This window comes from Loxodonta africana, chromosome 14 (genome assembly GCF_030014295.1).
Source record: "Loxodonta africana isolate mLoxAfr1 chromosome 14, mLoxAfr1.hap2, whole genome shotgun sequence".
NCBI lineage: Eukaryota > Metazoa > Chordata > Mammalia > Proboscidea > Elephantidae > Loxodonta > Loxodonta africana.
In genome coordinates, this window is record NC_087355.1 from 62,518,673 (window position 1) to 62,544,893 (window position 26,221).

A 26,221-nucleotide genomic window follows, 5' to 3' on the forward strand; every position below is an offset into this window, starting at 1 on the left:
ATTTTATCTCGGAAACCTCTTTACTTTTAATCCTGTCCAATTAGGCTGACCTTCCATGTTTTGAGTGTTGTCTTTCCCTTCACCCAAAGCAGTTCCCATCTACAGATTGATCAGTAAAAAGCCCTCTCCCTCCCCTCCCTCCCTCCCTCCCCCCTTTGTAACCACAAAAGTATGTGTTCTTTTCCGTTTTTTCTATTTCTCAAGATCTTATAATAGTGGTCTTATACAATATTTGTCCTTTTGCAACTGACTCATTTCGCTCAGCATAATGCCTTCCAGATTCCTCCATGTTATGAAGTGTTTCAGAGATTCGTCACTGTTCTTTATCGATGCGTAGTATTCCATTGTGTGAATATACCACAATTTATTTACCCATTCCTCCGTTGATGGACATCTTGGTTGCTTCCAGCTTTTTGCTATTGTAAACAGAGCTGCAATAAACATGGGTGTGCATATATCTGTTTGTGTGAAGGGTCTTGTATTTTTAGGGTATATTCCGAGGAGTGGGATTTCTGGGTTGTATGGTAGTTCTATTTCTAACTGTTTAAGATAACGCCAGATGGATTTCCAAAGTGGTTGTACCATTTTACAACCCCACCAGCAGTGTATGAGAGTTCCAGTCTCTCCGCAGCCTCTCCAACATTTATTATTTTGTGTTTTTTGAATTAATGACAGTCTAGTTGGTGTCAGATGGAATCTCATCGTAGTTTTAATTTGCATTTCTCTAATGACTAATGATCGAGAGCATTTTCTCATGTATCTGTTGGCTGCCTGAATATCTTCCTTAGTGAAATGTGTGTTCATATCCTTTGCCCACTTCTTGATTGGGTTGTTTGTCTTTTCGTGGTTGAGTTTTGACAGAATCATGTAGATTTTAGAGATCAGGCGCTGGTCTGAGATGTCATAGCTGAATATTCTTTCCCAGTCTGTAGGTGGTCTTTTTACTCTTTTGGTGAAGTCTTTAGATGAGCATAGGTGTTTGATTTTTAGGAGCTCCCAGTTATCTGGTTTCTCTTCATCATTTTTGGCAATGTTTTGTATTCTCTTTATGCCCTGTATTAGGGCTCCTAGGGTAGATCCTATTTTTTCTTCCATGATTTTTATCGTTTTAGTCTTTATGTTTAGGTCTTTGATCCACTTGGAGTTAGTTTTTGTGCATGGTGTGAGGCATGGGTCCTGTTTCATTCTTTTGCAAATGGATATCCAGGTATGCCAGCACCATTTGTTAAAAAGACTATTATTTCCCCAATTGACTGACACTGGTCCTTTGTCAAATATCAGCTGCTCATACGTGGATGGATTTATATCTGGATTCTCAATTCTGTTCCATTGGTCTATGTGCCTGTTGTTGTACCAGTACCAGGCTGTTTTGACTACTGTAGCTATATAATAGGTTCTGAAATCAGGTAGGGTGAGGCCTCCCACTTTCTTCTTCTTTTTCAGTAATGTTTTGCTTATCCGGGGGTTCTTTCCTTTCCATATGAAATTAGTGATTTGTTTCTCTATTCCCTTAAAGTATGACATTGGTATTTGGATTGGAAGTGCGTTGTATGTATAAATGGCTTTTGGTAGAATAGACATTTTTACTATGTTAAGTCTTCCTATCCATGAGCAGGGTATGTTTTTCCATTTAAGTGTGTCCTTTTGAATTTCTTGTAGCAGAGTTTTATAGTTTTCTTTGTATAGGTCTTTTACATCCTTGGTAAGATTTATTCCTAAGTATTTTATCTTCTTGGGGGCTACTGTGAATGGTATTGATTTGGTGATTTCCTCTTCGGTGTTCTTTTTGTTGATGTAGAGGAATCCAAGTGATTTTTGTATGTTTATTTTATATCCTGAGACTCTTCCAAACTCTTCTATTAGTTTCAGTAGTTTTCTGGAGGATTTCTTAGGGTTTTCCATGTATACGATCATGTCATCTGCAAATAGTGATAGCTTTACTTCCTCCTTACCAATCTGGATACCCTTTATTTCTTTGTCTAGCCTAATTGCTCTGGCTAGGACTTCAAGTACGATGTTGAATAAGAGTGGTGATAAAGGGCATCCTTGTCTGGTTCCCGTTCTCAAGGGAAATGCTTTCAGGTTCTCTCCATTTAGAGTGATATTGGCCATCGGCTTTGCATATATGCCCTTTATTATGTTGAGGAATTTTCCTTCAATTCCTATTTTGGTGAGAGTTTTTATCATAAATGGGTGTTGGACTTTGTCAAATGCCTTTTCTGCATCAATTGATAAGATCATGTGGTTTTTGTCTTTTGTTTTATTTATGTGATGGATTACATTAATGGTTTTTCTGATATTAAACCAGCCTTGCATACCTGGTATAAATCCCACTTGATCAGGGTGAATTATTTTTTTGATGTGTTGTTGGATTCTATTGGCTAGAATTTTATTAAGGATTTTTGCATCTATGTTCATGAGGGATATAGGTCTAAAATTTTCTTTTTTTGTAATGTCTTTACCTGGTTTTGGTATCAGGGAGATGGTAGCTTCATAGAATGAGTTGGGTAGTATTCCGTCTTTTTCTGTACTTTGAAATACCTTCAATAGTAATGGTGTTAAGTCTTCCCTGAAGGTTTGGTAGAACTCTGCAGTGAAGCCATCTGGGCCAGGACTTTTTTTTGTTGGGAGTTTTTTGATTACCGTTTCAATCTCTTTTTTTGTTATGGGTCTATTTAGTTGTTCTACTTCTGAATGTGTTAGTTTAGGTAAGTAGTATTGTTCCAAGAATTTATCCATTTCTTCTAGGTTTTCAAATTTGTTAGAGTACAATTTTATGTAGTAATCTGATATGATTCTTTTGATTTCATTTGGTTCTGTTGTGATGTGGTCCTTCTCGTTTCTTATTCGGGTTATTTGTTTCCTTTCCTGTTTTTCTTTAGTCAGTCTAGCCAATGGTTTATCAATTTTGTTAATTTTTTCAAAGAACCAGCTTTTGGCTTTGTTAATTCTTTCAATTGTTTTTCTGTTCTCTAATTCATTTAGTTCAGCTCTAATTTTTATTATTTGTTTTCTTCGGGTGCCTGATGGATTCTTTTGTTGCTCACTTTCTATTTGTTCAAGTTGTCGGGACAGTTCTCTGATTTTGTCTCTTTCTTCTTTTTGTATGTGTGCATTTATCGATATAAATTGGCCTCTGAGCACTGCTTTTGCTGTGTCCCAGAGGTTTTGATAGGAAGTATTTTCATTCTCGTTGCTTTCTAAGAATTTCCTTATTCCCTCCTTGATGTCTTCTATAACCCAGTCTTTTTTCAGGAGGGTATTGTTCATTTTCCAAGTATTTGATTTCTTTTCCCTAGTTTTTCTGTTATTGATTTCTAGCTTCATTGCCTTGTGGTCTGAGAAGATGCTTTGTAATATTTCGATGTTTTGGATTCTGGAAAGATTTGTTTTATGCCCTAATATGTGGTCTATTCTAGAGAATGTTCCATGTGCGCTAGAAAAAAAAGTATATTTTGCAGCAGTTGGGTGGAGAGTTCTGTATAAGTCAATGAGGTCAAGTTGGTTGATTGTTGTAAGTAGGTCTTCCGTGTCTCTATTGAGCTTCTTACTGGATGTCCTGTCCTTCTCCGAAAGTGGTGTGTTGAAGTCTCCTACTATATATGTGGAGGTGTCTATCTCACTTTTCAATTCTGTTAAAATTTGATTTATGTATCTTGCAGCCCTGTCATTAGGTGCGTAAATATTTAATATGGTTATGTCTTCCTGATCAATTGTCCCTTTTATCATTATATAGTGTCCTTCTTTAACCTTTGTGGCGGATTTAAGTCTAAAGTCTATTTTGTCAGAAATTAATATTGCTACTCCTCTTCTTTTTTGCTTATTGTTTGCTTGATATATTTTTTTCCATCCTTTGAGTTTTAGTTTGTTTGTGTCTCTAAGTCTAAGGTGTGTCTCTTGTAGGCAGCATATAGATGGATCGTGTTTTTTTATCCAGTCCGTGACTCTCTGTCTCTTTATTGGTGCATTTAGTCCATTTACATTCAGCGTAATTATAGATAAGTAAGTTTTTAGTGCTGTCATTTTGATGCCTTTTCATGTGTGTTGTTGGCCATTTCATTTTTCCACATGCTTTTTTGTGCTGAGACGTTTTTCTTAGTAGCTTGTGAGATCCTCATTTTCATAATGTTTAACTTTGTGTTTATTGAGTCGTTACGTTTTTCTTGGCTTTTTTCTTGAGTTATGGGATTGATATTCCTTTTTGTGGTTACCTTTTTATTTACCCCTATTTTTCTAAGTAAAAACCTAACTTGTATCCTTCTATTTCGCCTTGTATCACTCTCCATCTGGCAGTTCAATGCCTCCTATATTTAGTCCCTCTTTTTGATTATTTTGATCGTTTATCTATTGATTTCCATGATTTCCTGTTGTGTGTATTATTTTGTTTATTTATTTATTTTTTAGAATTAGTCTTAATTTGTTTGTTTTTGTGCTTTCCCTGTTTGAGTTGCGTTGATATCAGGACGTTCTGTTTTGTGACCTTGTATTGTGCTGGTAGCTGATATTATTGGTCATCCGGCCAAACAATCTCCTTTAGCATTTCTTGCAGTCTTGGTTTAGTTTTTGCAAATTCTCTAAACTTGTGTTTATCTGTAAATATCTTAATTTCTCCTTCATATTTCAGAGAGAGTTTTGCTGGATATATGATCCTTGGTTGGCAGTTTTTCTCGTTTAGTGCTCTGTATATGTCGTCCCATTCCCTTCTTGTCTGCATGGTTTCTGCTGAGTAGTCTGAACTTATTCTTATTGATTCTCCCTTGAAGGAAACCTTTCTTTTCTCCCTGGCTGCTTTTAAAATTTTCTGTTTGTCTTTGGTTTTGGCAAGTTTGATGATGATATGTCTTGGTGTTTTTCTTTTTGGATCAATCTTAAATGGGGTTCGATGAGCATCTTGGATAGATATCCTTTCTTCTTTCATGATGTCAGGGAAGTTTTGTGTGAGGAGTTCTTCAACTACTTTCTCTGTGTTTTCTGTCCCCCCTCCCTGTTCTGGGACTCCAATTACTCGCAAGTTATCCTTCTTGATAGAGTCCCACATGATTCTTAGGGTTTCTTCATTTTTTTTAATTCTTTTATCTGATTTTTTTTCAGCTATGTTGGTGTTGTTTCCCTGGTCCTCCAGAAGTCCCAGTCTACATTCTAATTGCTCGAGTCTGCTCCTCTGACTTTCTATTGCGTTGTCAAATTCTGTAATTTTATTGTTAATCTTTTGGATTTCTACGTGCTGTCTCTCTATGGATTCTTGCAACTTGTTAATTTTTCCACTGTGTTCTTGAATAATCTTTTTGAGTTCTTCAACAGTTTTATCAGTGTGTTCCTTGGCTTTTTCTGCATTTATCCTAATTTCATTTGTGATATCTTTAAGCATTCTGTAAATTAGTTTTTTATATTCTGTATCTGATAATTCCAGGATTGTATCTTCATTTGGGAAAGATTTTGATTCTTTTGTTTGGGGGGTTGGAGAAGCTGTCATGGTCTGTTTCTTTATGTGGTTTGATATGGACTGCTGTCTCCGAGCCATCACTGGGAAACTAGATTTTCCAAGTAGTCAGCTGCTAGGCTTCCTCCCGGGATGGCTTCGGGGGGGAAGGGGTGGGCCCCCTTTCTGTGCCGTCTGCCCCGCTGGGCTCTGCCCCCGATCGAGCTCCGAAGGTCACCTGCCTGGTGCGCTGGCTCCTAGTTCTGAAAACAGTCGCTGTCTGCCCGTATTTGTTCGTTTTCCGTCTCTAAGTCTGTGCTTGTTGTTCAGAGTTCGTAGATTGTTATGTATGTGATCGATTCCCTTGTTTTTCCGAGTCTTTGTTGCAAGAGGGATCCGCGGTAGCGTCCACCTAGTCCGCCATCTTGGCCCCCGCCAATACTGCTTTTTAAAGTTCAAAAGAATCGTGAAAATTAAGTCTTCCTATTCCACAAAAAAGTTTTAAAAATTGTTAGACAACATTAATGAATGACATTCAATGGCAATATCTAAGGTCATACTATAAGTAGCTTGATAACAGCATATCATTTTATTATAAACTAAAAAGTACAGTAACTATATCTGCCTTGAAATATCTCGTATCTACTTTTTTACGTACATATATTTAAAAATTGTTTGAAATTATATCTCTTTTCCCTTCATAATTCAGAAATGACTCCATGACAATAGGTTTTTTTTTTTTTTTTTGGCTTGGTGATGGTAACAATTATCACTAACACTTATATAGAGCCTACCATGTGCTAGGCATTCTTCTAAGCACTTTACATATTTTAACTCATTTAAGCCTCCCAAGAATTCTATGAGATATGAATAGTTTCCCCATTTTTACTAATTTCCTAGGGCTTCCATAACAAATGGTAACAAACTGAGTGGTTAAAATAACAGATGTATATATTCTCACAATCCTGAAAGTAAAATTCTCATGCCACTAGTACTATCAGCGTAGTTCTAAGAATCAGCTAATTCACAATTCTTAAATACTCTGTGATTTTGGACATATTCTTTAAAGTCTCAGAAATTCAGGTGCCATATCTGTGAAATAGTGATGCTATTGTCTCCAAAGGACTTTTAGAAATAGAGTATTACAAAGGGGAAAAGCAGATGCATCTATAAGCAGCAATAGAACTCCAACGGTTGCTGGAAGCCATCAGAAACTGGAAGACAGAAATAGGACAGCTCCTGTCTCAAAGCTCTCGGAAAGATCTGGCATTTCCAATACCCTGATCTGGACACCTAGCCTCTAAAACACTGAGAAAATACATTCTGTTCTTTAAAGCTACACATTTTGTGGTGTTTTGTTATGACAACCTAGGAAACTAAGACAGTTTTTTCTTATTAATCTATGTTACTGAGTTACACACAAATTCAGTTTAAATTGAAAGAATTTTAGTTCCTTTATAATGAAAATCAGCAGTTTTGTATGATTAGAGAATAGCATTCTAGGAGTGGAGGATAAATTGCAAAAAAAATAGCAGAAAAAAAAGTGGTTGATGAAGTTTGGATACTAAGTTGAAAGAAAATACTTTATGGATGCTTTTCATCTCCACCCTCACTGGCACTGTCCTAGCTCATTCTCAGTTTATTTTTCTACGTTACTACACTAATTGCATAAATGGCCTCCCTGTGCCTGTATATTTTCCATGTAATATATTCTCCATATAACTGTCAAAATGGTCTTTCAAAAATTAAAATGTTACTTCCCTGCTGAAAATACTTCAAAAATCTCCACATTGCCTTAATTCTACAGATAAATACAGGTACTGTATTTTTGCACGAAGAACACACACCTTCTACATTTGTTTGCCAACTGCACCCTACCCCCTTGAGGTGGCACCTTCGATGTTTGCGAACTGGCCCTTGCCCACAAGGTATTTTCATAAGCACTCACTTTCAGGGGCAGAGGGCAGTTGGCAAACAAACGTAGAAGCTGCACGTAAACATACAATAATTACATTAGCCTCAATCCACATCTCCAAACTGACATGTACCCATGCATTCTCAAAATCTCACCATTTCAATCCCCCTTCCAACTCCAGCCTATATAGTCTCTTGATACTATGACTTGGCATATCCACCTTTCACAAAACTAGCACCTATCCATCCAAGAACATTCAGTGTTCTTGTTACGTCTTTAATTAACTCTTAGCTGACTCACCTGTGTTAGGTATCCCCATAGTTTTCGTATACCAAATGCTTGCCTGTACATCTTTATCACAGTGTACTCCACTCTATGCTTTCATATTCTTTCTACAATAGATTCAGCTCAGAGAAGATGAGTTGTTGTTGTTGTTGTTTCCCCTGGAATTCTGGTTACTGTGGTGTCAAGATTCTAACTCTTCTGACCTTTTCACTCTAGATTTTCCTTGCAGCTATAGTGACAAGCTAGCCCGTCTTCCTCATTTTGCATCCTCTGCTTCACCCATTTCAGTCAGGCTTTTGTCTTCATCACTCTATTAAAATGACTACATCAAAGTCACCAGAATTGCCTTGTGCAATACAATGTTCAGTGTTAATCTGCATTTTACTCAACCTGTGAGCACATATTTCCCACTGTCGATCACTCCATCCATCTTGATCCCGTCTTTGCTTGGTCATCAGGACAGCGCACACTCCAGCTTTTCCTCTATATCACTGGCTACATTTGCAATATCCTTTTGTAGCTCTTCCTCCTGCTTTAGATCCACTAAGTTTTGCAACATTTTCAAACTTGGTCCTAGGCTGTCTTCTCTTTACAAATGCCAATTCTCAGTAATATCATCCACTTTCATTTCTAAATGTTTATATCCAACACTGACTTCTGCTTTGAGTTCTAAAATATGTCGAATAAGCATCTCAAATGTAATATGTTCAAAACAATACCACTGACATTCTCATCCATCCACAGTGTTTCCATCTCAGCAAATGTCATTACCATTTTCCCAGTTATTAGTGCAAAAACCTAGCACTCAGCCTTGATTTCTCTTTCTCACATTCAAAAGCTCACACTTGCATTTACATCAGTAAACACTGTCAGGTCTGCCTGTAAAATATATCTCTCAAAGCTTACCAATTCTCATCACTTTGATCATGAATGCCCTTTTGAAATCACTGTTATCTTTCACCTCCACTACTGCAACAGGTTCATAATAAGATTTATTGCTTCTACTCTAGCCCTCCTTACATCAGCCACAGTGACTTTTTATAAACTAAGATCACTTCACTCCCTAGCGCAATGAATTCTCACACTGCTTAGAGAATATTCAAACTCACCCAGCCTTCAAGGCACTGTACAACCTGGATCCTGCTTTGCGTCTCTGAATTCATATCCTCTCACACTTTATTACTTAAATATCCTTCATTCTCTTCTTAACACCTGGGATTCTAACTGAGAGACATTGAATATACCAAAATCTCTTTCCTCCTCACGGTTTATATACTTGTTTGCCAACCCCTCCCACATACTTTTATATATCCCGCCTTTCATTTCAGTATCAAATAGGAGCATCCCCTGGATGTCTTCTTCTAGCCCCAAGTTCCTATTTCACTTTTCTTCACAGTACTATCACACTCTTAAAGAAGACAATATATGTGTTGATGTGTTCTTTTTCTGTCTCCCACTAATGTGAAAACTCCATAAGGGCAAGGAACTTGGGTTCTTATTCAAAACTGTGTTCTCAGTGCCTAGATAGTAACTGGCACTTAGAAAGTACTCAATAAATGCTCGCTCAATAAATTGTCGAATGAGTGGTTGGAACAAAGCCACCTAAGAAACAACAGGCAGCTAAGCACAAATCTCAGGATCAAGGTCTCTCTCTCCTTCTCCCATTCTGTCTCCATATATATATAAATATATATATATATATATATATAAATATATATATATATATATATGCTGTTGTTGTTGTTAGGTGCCGTCGAGTCAGTTCCAACTCATAGCGACCCTATGCAAAACAGAATGAAACACTGCCCACTCATGAGCCATCCTTACAATCGTAGTTATGCTTGAGCTCATTGTTGCAGCCACTGTGTCAATCCACCTCGTTGAGGGTCTCCCTCTTTTCTGCTGACCCTGTACTCTGCTAAGCAGGATGTCCTTCTCCAGGGACTGATCCTTCCTGACAACATGTCCAAAGTATGTAAGCACAGTCTCGTCATCCTTGCTTCTAAGGAGCATTCTGGTTGTACTTCTTCTGAGACAGATTTGTTCGTTCTTTTGGCAGTCCAAGATATATTCAATATTCTTTGCCAACACCACAATTCAAAGCCGTCAATTCTTCAGTCTTCCTTATTCATTGTCCAGCTTTCACATGCATATGATGCGACTGAAAATACCATGGCTTGGGTCGGGCGCACCTTAGTCTTTAAGGTGACATCTTTTCTCTTCAAAACTTTAAAGAGGTCCTTTGCAGCAGATTTACCCAATGCAGTGAGTCTATTGATTTCTTGACTGCTGCTTCCATGGCTGTTGATTGTGGATCCATGTAAAATAAAATCCTTGACAACTTCAATCTTTTCTCTGTTTATCATGATGTTGCTCATTGGTCCCGTTGTGAGGATTTTTGTTTTCTTTATGTTGAGGTGCAATCCAAACTGAAGGCTGTGGCCTTTGTTATTCATTAGTAAGTGCTTCAAATCCTCTTCACTTTCAGCAAGCAAGGTTGTGTCGTCTGCATAACTCAGGTTGTTAATGAGTCTTCCTCCAATCCTGATGCCCCTTTCTTCATATAGTCCAGTTTCTCGGATTATTTGCTCAGCATACAGATTGAATAAAAAAAAAAAAATGAATAGGTATGGTGAAAGAACACAACCCTGACACATACCTTTCCTGACTTTAAACCAATCAGTATCCCCTTGTTCTGTCCGAACAACTGCCGCTTGATCTATGTAAAGGTTCCTCATGAGCACAATTAAGTGTTCTGGAATTCCCATTCTTCGCAATGTTATCCATAGTTTGTTATGATCCACAGAATCGAATGCCTTTGCATAGTCAATAAAACATAGGTAAACATCCTTCTGGTATTCTCTGCTTTCAGCCAGGAACCATCTGACATCAGCAATGATATCCCTGGCTCCATATCCTCTTCTGAAACTGGTCTGAATTCTGGCAGTTCCCTGTCGATATACTGCTGCAGCCGTTTTTGAATGATCTTCAGCAAAATTGTGCTTGTGTGCAATATCAATGATATTGTTCTATAATTTCCACATTCGGTTGGATCACCTTTCTTGGGAATAGGCATAAATATGGATCTCTTCCAGTCAGTTGGCCAGGAAGCTGTCTTCCATATTTCTTGGCATAGATGAGTGAGCACATCCAGCGCTGCATCTGTTTGTTGAAACATCTCAATTGATATTCCATCAATTCCTGGAGCCTTGTTTTTCGCCAATGCCTTCAGAGCAGCTTGGACTTCTTCCTTCAGTACCATCGGTTCCTGATCATATGCCACCTCTTGAAATGGTTGAACATTGACTAATTCTTTCTGGTATAATGACTCTGTGTATTCCTTCCATCTTCTTTTGATGCTTCCTGTGTCATTTAATATTTTCCTCATGGAATCCTTCACTATTTCAACTCAGGGTTTGAATTTTTTGCTCAATTCTTTCAGTTTGAGAAATGTCGAGTGTGTTCTTCCCTTTCGGTTTTCCATCTCCAGCTCTTTGCACATGTCGTTATAATACTTTACTTTGTCTTCTCGAGCCACCTTTTGAAATCTTCTGTTCAGCTCTTTAACTTCATCAATTCTTCCATTTGCTTTAGCTGCTCGATGTTCAAGAGCAAGTTTTGGAGTCTCCTCTGACATCCATCTTGGTCTTTTCTTTCCTGTTTTTTCAATGGTCTACCTCTTGCTTTCTTCATGGATGATGTCCTTGATGTCTTTCCACAACTCGTCTGGTCTTCAGTCACTACTGTTCAATGCGTCAAAGCTATTCTTGAGATGGTCTCTAAATTCAGGTGGGATATACTCAAGATCATATTTTGGCTCTCGTGGACTTGCTCTGATTTTCTTCAGTTTCAGCTTGAACTTGCATATGAGCAATTGATGGTCTGTTCCACAGTCGGCCCCTGGCCTTGTTCTGACTGATAATTTTGAGCTTTTCCATGGTCTCTTTCCACAGATGTAGTTAATTTGATTTCTGTGTGTTCCATCTGGCAAGGTCCATGTTTATAGTTGTCATTTATGTTGGTGAAAGGAGGTATTTGAAATGAAGAAGTCGTTGGTCTTGCAAAATTCTGTCATTCGATCTTCGACATTGTTTCTATCACCAAGGCCATATTTTCCAACTACTGATCCTTCTTCTTTGTTTCCAACTTTCGCATTCCAATCGCCAGTAATTTTCAATGCATCTTGATTGCATGTTCGATCGATTTCAGAATGTAGCAGCTGATAAAAATCTTTTATTCATCTTTGGCGCTAGTGGTTGGTATGTAAATTTGAAAAATAGTCACATTAACTGGTCTTTATTCTAGGCATATGGATATTATCCTATCACCTACAGTGTTATACTTCAGGATAGATCTTGAAATGTTCTTTTTGATGATGAATGCAACACCATTCCTCTTCGAGTTGTCATTCCCAGCATAATAGACTATATGATTGTCCGATTCAAAATGGCCAATACTAGTCCATTTCAGCTCATTAATGCCTAGGATATCGATGTTTATGCATTCCATTTCATTTTTGACAATTTCCAATTTTCCTAGATTGATACTTCGTATATTCCACGTTCTGATTATTAATGGATGTTTGCAGCTGTGTCTTCTAACTTTGAGTCATGCCACATCAGCAAATTAAGGTCCCAAAAGCTTTACTACATCCACATCATTAAGGTCTACTCTGCTTTGAGGAGGCAGCTCTTCCCCAGTCATCTTTTGAGTGCCTTCCAACCTTGGGGGCTCATATTTCAGCACTGTATCAGACAATGTTCTGGTGCTGTTCATAAGGTTTTCACTGGCTAATGCTTTTCAGAAGTAGACTGCCGGATCCTTCTCCCTAGTTGGTCTTAGTCTGGAAGCTCAGTTGAAACCTGTCTTCCATGGGTGACCCTGCTGGTATCTGAATACTGGTGGGATAGCTTCCAGCTTCACAGCAACACGCAAGCCCCCACAGTATGACAAACTGACAGACACATGGGGGATATATATATATATATATATATACATATATATACATACACACACACATATATATATTTGTGAATACACACACACACCAAAAAACCCAAAACTCATTGTCATTGAGTTGATTTCAACTCATAGCTACCCTGTAGGACAGAGTAGAATTGCCCCATAGGATTTCCAAGGCTGTGATCTTTTACAGAAGCTCACTGTCACCTCTTTCTCTGCAGAATGAATGCTAGGTTTGAATTATCAGCTTTTCAGTTGGCAGCCAAGTGCTTAACCACTGTGCCACCATGGCTCCTTCTATATGTTGTTGCTGTTAGGTACCTTTGAGTTGGTTCTGACTCATAACGACCCTCTGTACAACAGAATGAAACACTGCCCAGTCCTGCGCTATCCTCAATATCATTGCTATATTTGAGCCCATTGTTGGAGCAACTGTGTCATCTCATCTCATTGAGGTTCTTCCTCTTTTTCACTAACCCTCTACCAAACATGATGTCCTTCTCCAGGGACTGTTCCCTACTGATAACATGTGCAAAGTATGTGATACAAATTTTCTCCACCCTTGCTTCCAAGGAGGACTCTGGTTGTATTTCTTCCAAGACAGATTTGTTCATTCCTTAGACAGTCCCTGGTATATTCAATATTCCTTGCCAATGGTATGTTCAATATTCTTCACCAATAGCATAATTCAAAGGCATCAATTCTCCTTCAGTCTCTTTTATTCATTGTCCAGCTTTTGCATCCATATGAGGTGATAGAAAATACCATGGTTAGGTCAGGAACACCTTAGTCCTCAAAGTGACATATTTGCATTTTAACACTTTAAAGAGGTCTTTCTGTATATACATATATTTCCCCCTCCCCCAACTCTCTCAAATGTCCACATTTTCTTTTAGTCCTCTCCATAGAAACCTTCCAAAAGCTATCCTCAGTTCTGTTTATATTTTGTGATTACGAGTTACTTCTTTATTATTCCCACTTTATTTCTATGTCTCCCATTATTTCCCTAAATAGGTAATATTTGTCCAATTCTACTGCAAAATTTCTATTTGTTCTACCAACAAGTTATACTATAAAAATAATTAAAATATTCCCAAACATGTGTTACCACCTACAAAATGTTTTACACATTTTACTTCCATTGTACGTTACTTAACATTTTTTTCTTATTCTAATAAGATATATTAAAGATTTCTCTCTGAATCAATATTATACAATACAATATATGGATTAAGAGAACAAGCTTTAGAATCAAGTATCCTGGGTTCGAAGCTTAATTCTGCTTGTTTCCTGTAAACCATAAAGTTTTAACTATTTGTTAAATAGAAATAATAATTATATCTACATTACGGGATTGATGTCAATATTAAATGAGATGATGCTCATAGTGCTTCATACAAGTGATAATAACTTTTTCATGATTGAATGGGAGGATGAATGAAAGACCCAATGAGTAGGGGTTAAGATCTTGAACACATTTCTTTATCTATTTATTTCCCACTCTAAGAAAAGTTGATAAAGACAAACATTGCCATTGAGACACTACAAGGAAAGGTAGTTACTTCTGGGTCTCTCAAGAACTTGAATAAAAAAGACCCAGATAATTGTGATAGTATAAGCAGTTATTTATTTATTTGGGGGGGGGGGTTAAGCTGCTATTTAAAGACTTTTTACCCAAGAGCAGTAGGTGGCAGCTTCAGGGGCTTTACAAAAAGAAACCTCCCACTAAGAGAAGTACTTATGACTACTGTTGTTGTTAGGTGCCCTCCAGATAATTCCCACTCATAGCGAACGGAATGAAACACTGTTTAGTCCTGCACAATCTTCACAACCGTTGCTATGTTTGAGCCCATTGTTAGAGCCTCTGTATCAGTCTATCTCATTAAGGGTCTTCTCTTTTTTCTCTGACCCTCTACCAAGCTTGATATCCTCCTCCCGGGACTGGTTCCTCCTGATAACATGTCCTCGCCTCTAAGCAGCATTCTGGATGTACTTCTTCCAAGACAGATTTGTTAGCTCTTCTGCCAGTTCACGGTATAATCAATAGTCTTCACTAACGCCATAATTCAAATGCATCAATTCTTCTTTGGTCTTCCTTATTCATTTACCAGCTTTTGCAGCCATAGCTCTTGAACACTGTGTCACCAGTGCTCCTGCATGCACGCACATAAGGCAATTGAAATTACCATGGCATGGGTCAGGAGCACCTTAGTCCTCAGGGTGACATCTTTGCTTTTTAACACTTTAAGAAGGTCTTTTGCAGCAACTTTTCCAAAGGTAATACATTGTTTGATTTTGTGACTGCTACTTCCATGGCCATTGACTGTGGATCCAAGTAAAATGAAATCCTTGACAAATTCAATATTTTCTTCATTTGTCATGATGTTGTTTATTGGTACAGTTGTGAGGATTTTTGCTTTCTTTATTGAGGTGTAATCCATACTGAAGCCTGTACTTTTTGATCTTCGTCAGTAAGTGCTTCAAGTCCTCTTAGCTTTCAGCAGGCAAGGGTGTGTCATTTGCGTATCCCATGTTGTTAATGAGCCTTCCTGCAATCCTGATACTTCGTTCTTCTTCATATAGTTCAGTTTCTTGGATTATTTGCTCAGCATACAGGTTGGATAAATTTGGTGAAAGGATATAACCTCCATGTATACCTTCCCTGATTTTAAACCATGCAGTATACCCTCATTCTGTTTGAAAAACTGTTTTAGTCTATGCACAAGTTCCCCATGAGCACAACTGAAAAACAACAGCACAAAAAAAAAAAAAAACCATTACCATCGAGTTGATTCCGACTCATAGTGACCCTATAGGACAGAGTAGTACTGCCCAATAGGGTTTCCAAGGAGTGATTGGTGGATTTGAACTGCCAACCTTTTGGTTAGTAGCCTGTAGCTCTTAACCACTACGCCACCAGTGGTCTGGAATTCCCATTCTTTGCAATTTTATCCATAATTTTTGATGATCCACACAGTCAAATGCCTTTGCATAGTCAATAAAACACAGGTAAACATCTTCCTGGTATTCTCTGCTTTCATTCAAGAGCCATCTGACATTAGCAATGATATTCTTCATTCCATGTCTTCTTCTGAATTTGGCTTGAATTTCTGGTCAATTCCCTGTCAAGGTACTGCTGCAACTGATTTTGAATGATCTTCAACATAATTTTACTTGCATGTGTTATTAATGATATTGTTCAATAATTTCAGCATTCTGTTGAGTCACCTTTCTTTGGCATGGACATGTATATGGATCTCTTCCTGCTGGTTGGCCAGGTAGCTGTCTTCCAAATTTCTTGGCATAGATTAGTGAGCACCTCCAGCACTGTTTTTTGAAACATTTCAATTGATATTCTGTCAATTTCTGGAGACTTGTTTTTCACCAATGGCTTCAGTGCAGCTTGGGCTTTTTCCTTTAGTACCATGGGTTTTTAATCATATGTTACCTCCATATATTTTCAAATCTATTAGTGGCTGCATGAGAGTTATTTGAATCACAAAGTCTCAGAGAGAGAAGAGCCTGGGAGCTTATGAGACTGAAAATTTTTAAGATAGCTGAAGTGTAACAAGGTCAAATTTGGAAGACAAAAACCCATTCTTGGAGATTAAGTTTTATTTTCACAATTTAACATTTGTTCCAAGTGAGTTTATTTTAAACAAAACATTACTAGTTTTGTTTAAAATTTACCTAGGAATGACAATACTACAGATTTGTACCAAAACCCGAGAAGCCATTGGTGTCAAGTCAATTCCAACTCATAGAAACCCTAAAAGAATGGAGTAGAAATGACTCATAGAGTTTCCAAGTCTATAATCTTACGGAAATTGCCACATCCTTCTCCTGTGGAGTGGCTCGTGGGTTTGAACCACCAACTTTTAGGTTACCAACAAGTGCTTTAACCACTGCACAACCAGGGCTCCTACAGATTTGGATGAGATTATTAAACATTGTTTATATACCAGTTGTTTAAATTTGTGGGTCCTCTAATTTAGTATTCGAGCATCTAACTTTATGTACAACTCAGATTTCACATATAATTGGTACCCACCCCATTGCCGTCGAGTCGATTCTGACTCATAGCAACCCAACAGGACAGAGTAGAACTGTCCCATACAGTTTCTAAGAAGTGCCTGGTGGATTTGAACTGCTGACTTTTGGTTAGCAGCCGTAGCACTTAACCACTGTGCCAGCAGGTTTTCCCATATAATGGGGCTGCTCCCTAATCAATAGTTTCGTTTTAGTATGTCAATTGCATGCAAAATTACTGAATGTTTTATTGAACTTTACTTGTTTTTTTTCTTTTTAATGAGAGAAAAGCAGAAAGGAAAGTGTTGATGGTAGTAATAATAACTGTGAAACTGAAACAGTACAATTGAGATGCATTAGGAATGCAGAAAGCTGCATTCTTTGGTTCCAGTTGGATGCTCACTTGGCTTAAGCTGTTAACTGAGCAGTCATTGAATTGTGAAGGCAGAAAAAAAATCATTCCAAATAAAGTCCTGTAAATAGACTGTCAAAGATTATATTTAAAAGGCAAAATCTAAAGTGGGACTTTTTTCTGTGTCATAGTAAAATTCTTCATAACCCTTTGCTGTCGAGTGCATTCCAACTCATAGAGACCCTGCAGGACAGAGTAGAACTGCCCCATGCAGTTTCCAAGAAGCACTTGGGAGAGTCAAACTGCTGACATTTTGGTTAGCAGATGTAGCTCTTAACCACTCCGCCACCGGGGTTTCCAAAACGCTTCATATGATACATAAATCTTTTATTCGTGTTTCTTCTATGTATCTTTCCTACAGATTTTCAGAAGACTTTGAAATTCCAGGCTGATTATAAAGATTTTAGCAAGTTGAATAAGCAAGAGCATTACTGTGTGGGAAAACATTGAAATTGAAGATGCATGGATCCTGGAATAGGGAAGTTGGCTAGAGTTGGTAGACTTCTACAAAAATTCAGGGAATTAGGACCGTTATTTACTAAAATCCATTCATTGAACAAATATTTATTGAATATCTCTCAGGTGCCAGATCCTGTTTTGGTTGGGCATAAAAACAATATAGCGATGAGAATGGTGTGGGGGAGAGACAGATTACATATAGATACATATATATTCTTTAATATAGTGGGTGGAGATAGCTGCTGTAATAAAAAAGCAAGGTAAGATACAGATAGTGAATGGGGAATGAGCGGCAAAAAAAATTATTTTAGTTAGGATGGTCAAGGAAGATAATCAGGTGGAGACTTGGATGTAATGGTACAGTGAGCCAAAAATATATCCGGAGGATGCACTTTCCCAGCAAAGGGAACAGAAAGGTCAAAGACAGATAATATTTTACCCAGATAACACAAATGTTGAAAATTAACACAAATTAAAAAGAAGGTTTTGATATCAACCTAAGATAGCTCTCAACTTGTCTCTTATATTTGAATCTTTAAAATATCAAGCTCAACATTTTTACCCAGAACATTTTGAAGCTAAAAATATTTATAGTTGAAAATAGAAATGTAAAATATATTTTCATTTCTGTAAAGTTTAGTAACTGGACCAAATGGCAAAACCTAAACTGAACTATCTTCCAAGCGTCATTTATGATCACCATCTTTCTACTTCTTCTCTGACACAGATCCATATGGCCTTCTGTTATATATTCAATTTCCTGGGTTTATACTTGTTCTACAAGGAAGAATATTATAAAATGGTGTAAGGTAATATTTCCTTTGCATGTGATCTTGGCAGGAAATACAAGCTATCTGATACAGTTTTCTGTTTCTAGGTATGTAGTTTTAAGCTAATTCAAAATAAAAGCTAGTCCGTTTTATGTTTAAAGACTCTCCATGAATGCAATGACAGTTTCTCAAAAAGCCCGGGGATTATAGGCAACTGGGTCTCTGAGAGAGGTTGTATGGGCTCCTGAGTACACATCTTCTCCCATAAAGTAGGTAGTGAGTTCCAGCCGAGTCTAGGCTGTGGATAGTAAGCTAGTATTTACTCCTGAAGTTGAATGTCAGCTGTGGACCAAGGCTTGGTGTGAACATCTTCCATAGGCTTTTAGTGCCTGGTGCAAGCCACTGTCCTTGCTGAGGTGAACCCACATTCAGATAGTGCAACATCCCTTTTTTCTATATGTATTTTTATATCTGATGGCAGAAACGTGGGACTGACAATTTGATATATAGAAAAGCTTTGTAATTATGTAGAATAGGGGCTTTTTATGCTTCATACAAAAATTAATATTCTACATGCCATTTTCTGACTTGCCTAGGCACAGATCAACAACATGGTTTATCGTTTATAGTTTCTTATTCTCTGCCGTCCATATCTCACAAATATTTTCTGATCTTCCCTCAATTTCCTTTCCTCTTTTTACAGTTCTCTTAAGTAGTATATCATAATGAATAATTATGATTTTACTTGAAAAATTATTATATTTCCCCAAAGTCTTTCTTAAAATCTTAAATGCAAATAAAAGTCTTGAATTCAAGGAATCCTAAATTATAAGAGCTGGAAAGAATGACAGATATTGATTCTTTCAGCTTTTTCTACACAGTAATTTTAAAGTGTTGTCAGAACAACATACCAACAAAAGAAAATCAGTATTACCAAACCATTTATCTACACTACATGCAAATTCCATACAAAAACCCTGGTGGCATAGTGATTAAGTGCTACAGCTGCTACTCAAAAGGTTGACAGTTCAAATCCACCAGGCGCTCCTTGGACAGTCTAGGGGCAGTTCTACTCTGTCTTACAGGGTCACTATGAGTCAGAATCGACTAGATGGAAATGGGTTTGTTTTTTTTGATTTTTAGGTCCAATACCTTTAGAATTGGAGTCCTCTCTCCTGATTCTATGGTGGATTTGGAATAATAACAATAGTGGCAACATCAAAACCAATTAATAATTCTTGAGTACTTACTAGGTTCCAAGAACTATGCCAAGACCTTCACAGGCTTTAAAACATCTAAAGTCCCAATAAATCTATAAGAAAGTGCACTTATATTCCTATTTTATAAATATGGGAATTGAGGATTAAAGCTATTATGTCAATTTTCCATAATCATGATGTTGTTGTTGTGTGCTATCAAGTCGATTCCAACTCATAGTGACCCTATATGACAGAGTTAGAACTGTCCCAAAGAGTTTTATAGGTTGTATTCTTTATGGGAGCAAATCGCCAAGTCTTTCCTTCCATAGAGCTACTGGTGGGTTTGAACCCCCGACCTTTCCGTTAAGAGCTCAGCAAGTAAGCATTGTGCAACCAGGGATCCCTTAATCATGCAGTAATTCACTGTAATTCAGTCTTACAGTCAAAGCTCAAGCTACTTACCCAGGATTAAATTAACTCTTGTGCTGAGAACTTGCTACCGTTCCCAGTTATGAGGACCGTATTCAGTTTTACACAATTCTTTATAATGCTTCATTGTTATTAGGACATTACATTATAAATACACAAACAGAACCTTTAAGGAGTAGTTAGTAAATTTATGCTTCAGTGCTTTGAATATCCACTGTTTTGAACACTCTTGAAGAATAAATTAACTTTTTTTCCAAAGATATTTAAAGATTAATGACCTAGTTTATGAGTTTCCATATATCATCATTTCACTCTGTTTTTATAATAGATGAACATCTTAAACAATTTTTCATCACCCATACAAGGCTAAATGAAGATGGCTGTTCACCTAGATACTTCCTATTATATGACATTGATATTTTCTATCAATACCTACATAAAGGTAATAAAAGTGCCATAGAAATTATGTAAATAATGACATGGACAAGTGAAGCAGAAACAATGATTAATTCCTGACATACATAAAGAAACATTTTAAAAATCCATTGTGAAACTGGAGAGGTTTATTATTATCATGTGTCTATCTTCAATTATTAAACTGATTTAAAGCAATGTAATTTCCGATTTATGCATATTGCATGACTAATTTTGGCACAGATATATAGGAACATTTCTTTCAGCTCATGATTCCTTCAGTGTGAGAAAATCTGTTTATTACTATTTTATAACAGGAGATGTCAACAAATATTGTAGTTCAGAAGGAGCAACATTATCTGTCTTGTTTTTGTGAGAGTGCAAGTACTCTTATGTCTCATTAATCCTAGCCCTATGTGCGGCACAAAATAGAAGGAACATCAACTCTGGTTGATTTATTCTCCTTTACCTTGTTGACTACCAAAAATATATTTTAATTGGGTCAAACATTCTGTATTGCAATAAAACATAGAAAGGAAATTAGAAAAAAATTAGCTTATAAACAAAAGAGAGATAAGCAGTGTTTCATCAAGTATCTTGGGCTTTGGAGTCAGAAAGACTTAGCTTCAAATCTTGCCTTGACTTTACCATACTGTGGTTTGCAACTGGAAAAAGAACTGCTTGGAGCTCTTGTGGCACAATGGTTAGGAATCTGGCTGCTCACCAAAGAGGTCAGCAGTTTCAATCCACCAGCCGCTCTTTGGAAATTCTATGGGGCTTTAAAAAAAAAAAAAAAAAAAAATTTTTTTTTTTTTTTTTTCTGCTATGGAAACTCTATGGAGCAGTCCTAAAGCGTCCTACAGAGTTCCTCTGAGAAGGAATCAACTCAAAGACAAAGGTTTTACCTCTCTTATTGTTGTTGTTGTGTGCCCTGGTGTCATAGCAACCCTATATGACAGAGAAGAACTACCCCATAAGGTTCCTTAGGCTGTTAGCAGCCTAGAGCTTAACCATTTTGCCTCCAGGGTTCCTTCCCTCTTCTCTTAAACCAAACAAACAAAAAACAAAATACAAACCCATTGCTGACAAGTCAATTCCCACTCACAGGGACCCTAAAGAATAGAGTAGAACTGCCCTGGAGGGTTTCCAAGGCTGAAAGCCTTTATCTAAGGCAATTGCCACATCTTTCTCCAGGAAGTGGCAGGAAGGTTCCAACTGTTGCCTTATAACCACTGTGATAATAAGGCTTCTTCTTACCTCTTTTAGTTGCAGTTTATTCATCCGTAAATGGAAAGGTCAGCAGTTGGAACCCACCAGCCACCCCACAGGAAAAAAAAGACCTGGTGAGCTGCTCTCTTAAAAATTAAACCCATTGCCATTCAGTGGATTCTGACTCCTAGTGGCCCTATAGGACAAAGGAAAAGTGCACCCCATCGGGTTTCTAAGGCTGTAATCTTTATGGCAGCAGACTGACTGCCACATCCTTCTCCTACAGAGCGGCTGGTGGATTCGCACTACAGACCTTTCATTTAACAGCCAAATGCTTAACCACTGTGCAACCAATGCTCCTTCCTTAAATATATAGCCTAGGAAACTCTATAGGACAGTTCTACTCTGTCCTGTGGTGTTGCTATGAGTTGAAATAGACTCATGGCACACAATGACAACAAATTCAGACTAACTTCACTATAGGTTTATTTTGACGATTATATTAAGCAAGTATTTAATTACCTAGCATGGAACCTGGCAAACAGTAAGCATTAAGTAAGTAAATAGCAACCATATAAAAAATTATGATTATTTAGCTAAAAGGTGAGAAACCTGAAGTCTCATTTACAATCCTCCAGTATCTTAAATTATTTTTTGAAGATGATATTTTAACAAATAATAGAATAATAAAAGAATAATTCACATTTAATTTTTGCAGTGGTTAGTCTCAGTTTATATCATTATCCCAACACAATTTATGCCTCGGTTTGAGTTATAAAAATATATTCTACCTATTAGATTAGACGTATTCTATAAAAATATATGTTCTATGAATATACATCAACAAAATATATCATTACTCTTTCCTTAGTAGGACTAAATATATCTTCCATATAATTTCACAATTTAAAAATAAATTTTATTCTAATGACCTGTAAGGTGTCATATGAACCAAATGTGTTTAAAAGAGTTAAAAATAAAATTGTGTATACATGTCATTTTCTTCTAGATATGACAAGATGTGTTATTAAAGAAAGTTATATATTTGTAAGCCTGTATACGTATGCATACATACAAATGTTTTCTCTATGGGAGAGGAGAAAGTTGAGGTTATTAAAACAAACAGAATTTTGCTTAACTTTTATTTAAAAAAAAAAAAAAACTTTAACTTTCCAAATCACATAACAATAAAATTTTAATGAGAAAGAACTCAACCCATTAGAAATATTTGTTAGCCTGAGATTAATTTTTATCATTTTCTTTTAATTTAATATTATGTAATTAAAAAAAATAATTTCCAGATATGCTGGGACAGGGAAGAGGGCAACTTCCCAACCTTCTTCATTTTCTACTTCTGTGGAACTCTATAAGAACCAAAAGTCATTGCGATGATGCTGAAATGCTACAAGATTGTAAACCATTAAAGGGACCATAACTTTATTTATTTTCTCTTCCAGGCTATCCTCCACTCTAGGGTATGAGAGTTGTGGGAAAGGGAAAGCCAACCCCATTCCTGCTACTCCAGCCTGCTAGTACAGCCTGACCTGGACTGGGGAAGAGAAGGAACAAAATGTGTGCCAGATAGCAGAATGTAGTTTTACACAGGCCTGGATGGGATTGGGCTACTAATTAATAACCAGATGTGATTAAATGACGGAAGCAGAATTCAGTGGAACACAGTCGAAATTAGTGACAAGAAGAAAATATAACTATTTGTTATTTAAACACCACTGAGTTGAGACTATACCTAAACAAACAACAAAACAAACAAACAAGCTAAAATTCAAAAACGTGGTCCCACGATGTTTGGATGAAGTTTTTAATTTTAATGTCTCTATGATAAGGTTTCTATGAGTTGTAATTGACTTGACGGCAATGGCTCTGCTTCTTTCCTTTTTTTTTTTTTCTTTTTCTTTTTGGTTATGATATTGTTGTTGGGTTCTACAGAAGACAGTTTAAAAAAAAAACAGCAGTTGTCTTTGAGTCGATTCTGACTCATGGTGATCCCATGTGTTGCAGAGTAGAACTGCACTCCATAGGGTTTATTTATTTATTTATTTATATTGTACTTTAGATGAAGGTTTACAGAACAAACTAGCTTCTCATTAAACAGTTAGTACACATATTGCTTTATGACATTGCTTAACAACCCCATGACATGTCAACACTCTCTCTTCTCAACTTTGGGCTCCCTATTACTAGCTTTCCTGTCCCCTCCTGCCTTCTAATATTTGCATTTGGGCCCCTTTGGTCTTGTTTTGTTTTATGGGCTTGTCTAATCTTTGGAGAAGGGTGAACCTCAGGAGTGACTTCATTACTGAGCTAAAAGGGTGTCGTGTTCAGGGGTCACCCTCCCAGGGTTTCTCCAGTCTGCAAGGCCAGTAAGACTGGCCTTTGTTTTTTTAGTTAGAATTTTGTTCTATATTTTTCTCCAACTCTGTCCATTACCCTCTACTGTGATCCCTGTCTGAGCAGTCAGTGATGGTAGCCGGGCACCATCTAGTTGTACTGGACTCAGTCTGGTGGAGGTCATGGTAGTTGTGGTCTGTTAGTCTTTTGGACTAATCTTTCCCTTGTGTCTTTAATTTTCTTTATTTTCCATTGCTCCTGAAGGAGTGAGACCAGTGGAGTATCTTAGATGGCCACTCACAGGCTTTTAAGACTTCAGATGCTACTCACCAAAGTAGAATGTAGAACATTTTCTTTATATACTATATTATGCCAATTGAGCTAGATATTCCCTAAGACGAGGGACCATAGCCTTAGGCAGTATAAAGTCTATTTACCCATATAAATTAGATACACTATTTCAAAAATAAAGTTTGAAACAATGAGATTCCTGGCTAAACCTGTGCATTCTACTTATTCAAAATGTTCAAAATGTTATCACCTATATATTAATGAAAGACTAGGAAAACTCCTTATTTTATACCTTTTCATATATATCTGTAATGATAAGGAAAAGTAAAAAAGCACAAGTTTATTTGCTAATAGATTTTTTAAAATTTAAAGTAAAATATAAACAGAAAAATCAGCTTCTGTGATTCTTAAAACATGTGAATTCTATATATAGCAGCATAGGAATCTTTGCATAAACTTTTATAAAAATGAAAAATAGTATTTATTTCAAAGCAAGGCATTGCTTAGTAGTCCCATACTGGTAAAATCCAAATTCTGTGCATTATTGGAAACATGCATATGCATTTTTATCAACATTAATCCATGACAATAAATTATCAGGTAATTCCACAGATTTTATACATTGCTTTCATCACCAGATAATGGCATCAAATGAAATAGAAGAACTGAGAGATGCAATATAAGTAATTCTGATCTAATGTATGTACAATCACAAAGCACACAAATTTATGTACTCACCAATACAGGTAGGTAAGGAATCATTCCACTGGGCCAAAGAATTGGGCACTGTATCACATCTAATTGCTATGGATCCATGGAGAATATAGCCTGGGTTACATTCGAAAAGAACCAATGAACCAACTGCAAATTCATTGCCAATTCTTCTTCCGAATCTTGGTTCAGGCACAGAACTGCATTGTGTAGAACTTGTTCTTGGAACAGCTGCACACAAATAATTGTTGATTTTAATTTCATATTTGGTAAAGAAATACAAATTTCAAACTGTGAATATTTAAACAGATCAAAGATACCTTCACTTTTTATCAGAACTTGTTTTAATGATTTGAATATTTTTCTAGAAGTTCTAAAAGTTTCGTACAGAATAAAATACAATTTAAAATGGATAGAAATACTGCTATCATTGTCAGTATTCTTCACTTCAAAACATTTTATTTTTAATCCTTTAAACAACATCAAATACCTCTTTTCTATTTTTTGTTTTAGTAAACTTTAATTAATATAACAGTATAGTTTGAGAGTTAGATATTTCAATTTATGAGATGAAAGCTGCACTATACATTTTTTTTCCTTTTTAAACTGGAATACCCAACTCAAAAAATATGTCATGTTACAAGAGGTAATATCACATTTTTTTTATTATCTGTTTCTTAAAAACACAGATTTTGAGAGGTAAACACTACACTTTATTAATTCAATAGCATTTTCACAAATTTAGTTTTCCAAAGCATGTTTGTTGTTAGTAAAGATAGTAACTAAATAGAATATAAATCAGACAGATTAACAACAATAGACATTTTTACTTTAATAATTACACAATATCAAATTTGAAATTGTCTTTAGGCCTTATAGGTTTGTCCTTCAATTGCGACTTTTTTTTTTTTTTTTTGGTATAGTAAAGTAGAATGATAACAGGATGTTTTTTCTTTTAAAAACATATACATATGGGGTAAAAGAGATTGACAACAGCTCAAAATGATATGATGAATTCCAAATAGATTCATTTCTCTTACGTGATTTGAGTAAAAATAGTTTTTTTTTGTTGTTGTTGTTATAGTGCCTTTTTAAAATTATAATACCTCAGATTGCTTACAGAGGAAATATTATTAAAAATGAAACAGTATAATATTATACCCAACTGATAAATGGAATAAGAGGGCTTCATAAGAATCTAAAATTATAAAGGTTTACAAATTTCTTAGGAATAAAGTTTAAGATACATTTAAGAAAAATTATTAAATGATCATACATAATTCAAACAAAATATTTTAAGTAATGGCTCTTTATTGAATGAAAATATGGAAGATTGTCTATAAAAGCTAGAAAAAACTGTAAGTGGAC

At 36.4% G+C, this 26,221-nt stretch overlaps 1 protein-coding gene across 3 annotated transcripts in view; it reads right to left on the reverse strand.

Moving 5' to 3' along the window:
- The window catches only part of CSMD3 (CUB and Sushi multiple domains 3), a 1,388,861-nt gene that overhangs the window by 179,376 nt on the left and 1,183,264 nt on the right, over positions 1 to 26,221 (reverse strand). For all 3 annotated transcript variants that reach the window (XM_064268007.1, XM_003408442.3, XM_003408441.3), the window contains one exon: positions 24,881 to 25,084. In XM_064268007.1, the coding sequence (XP_064124077.1) occupies positions 24,881 to 25,084 (204 nt within the window). The remainder of the gene's footprint in view (positions 1 to 24,880; positions 25,085 to 26,221) is intronic.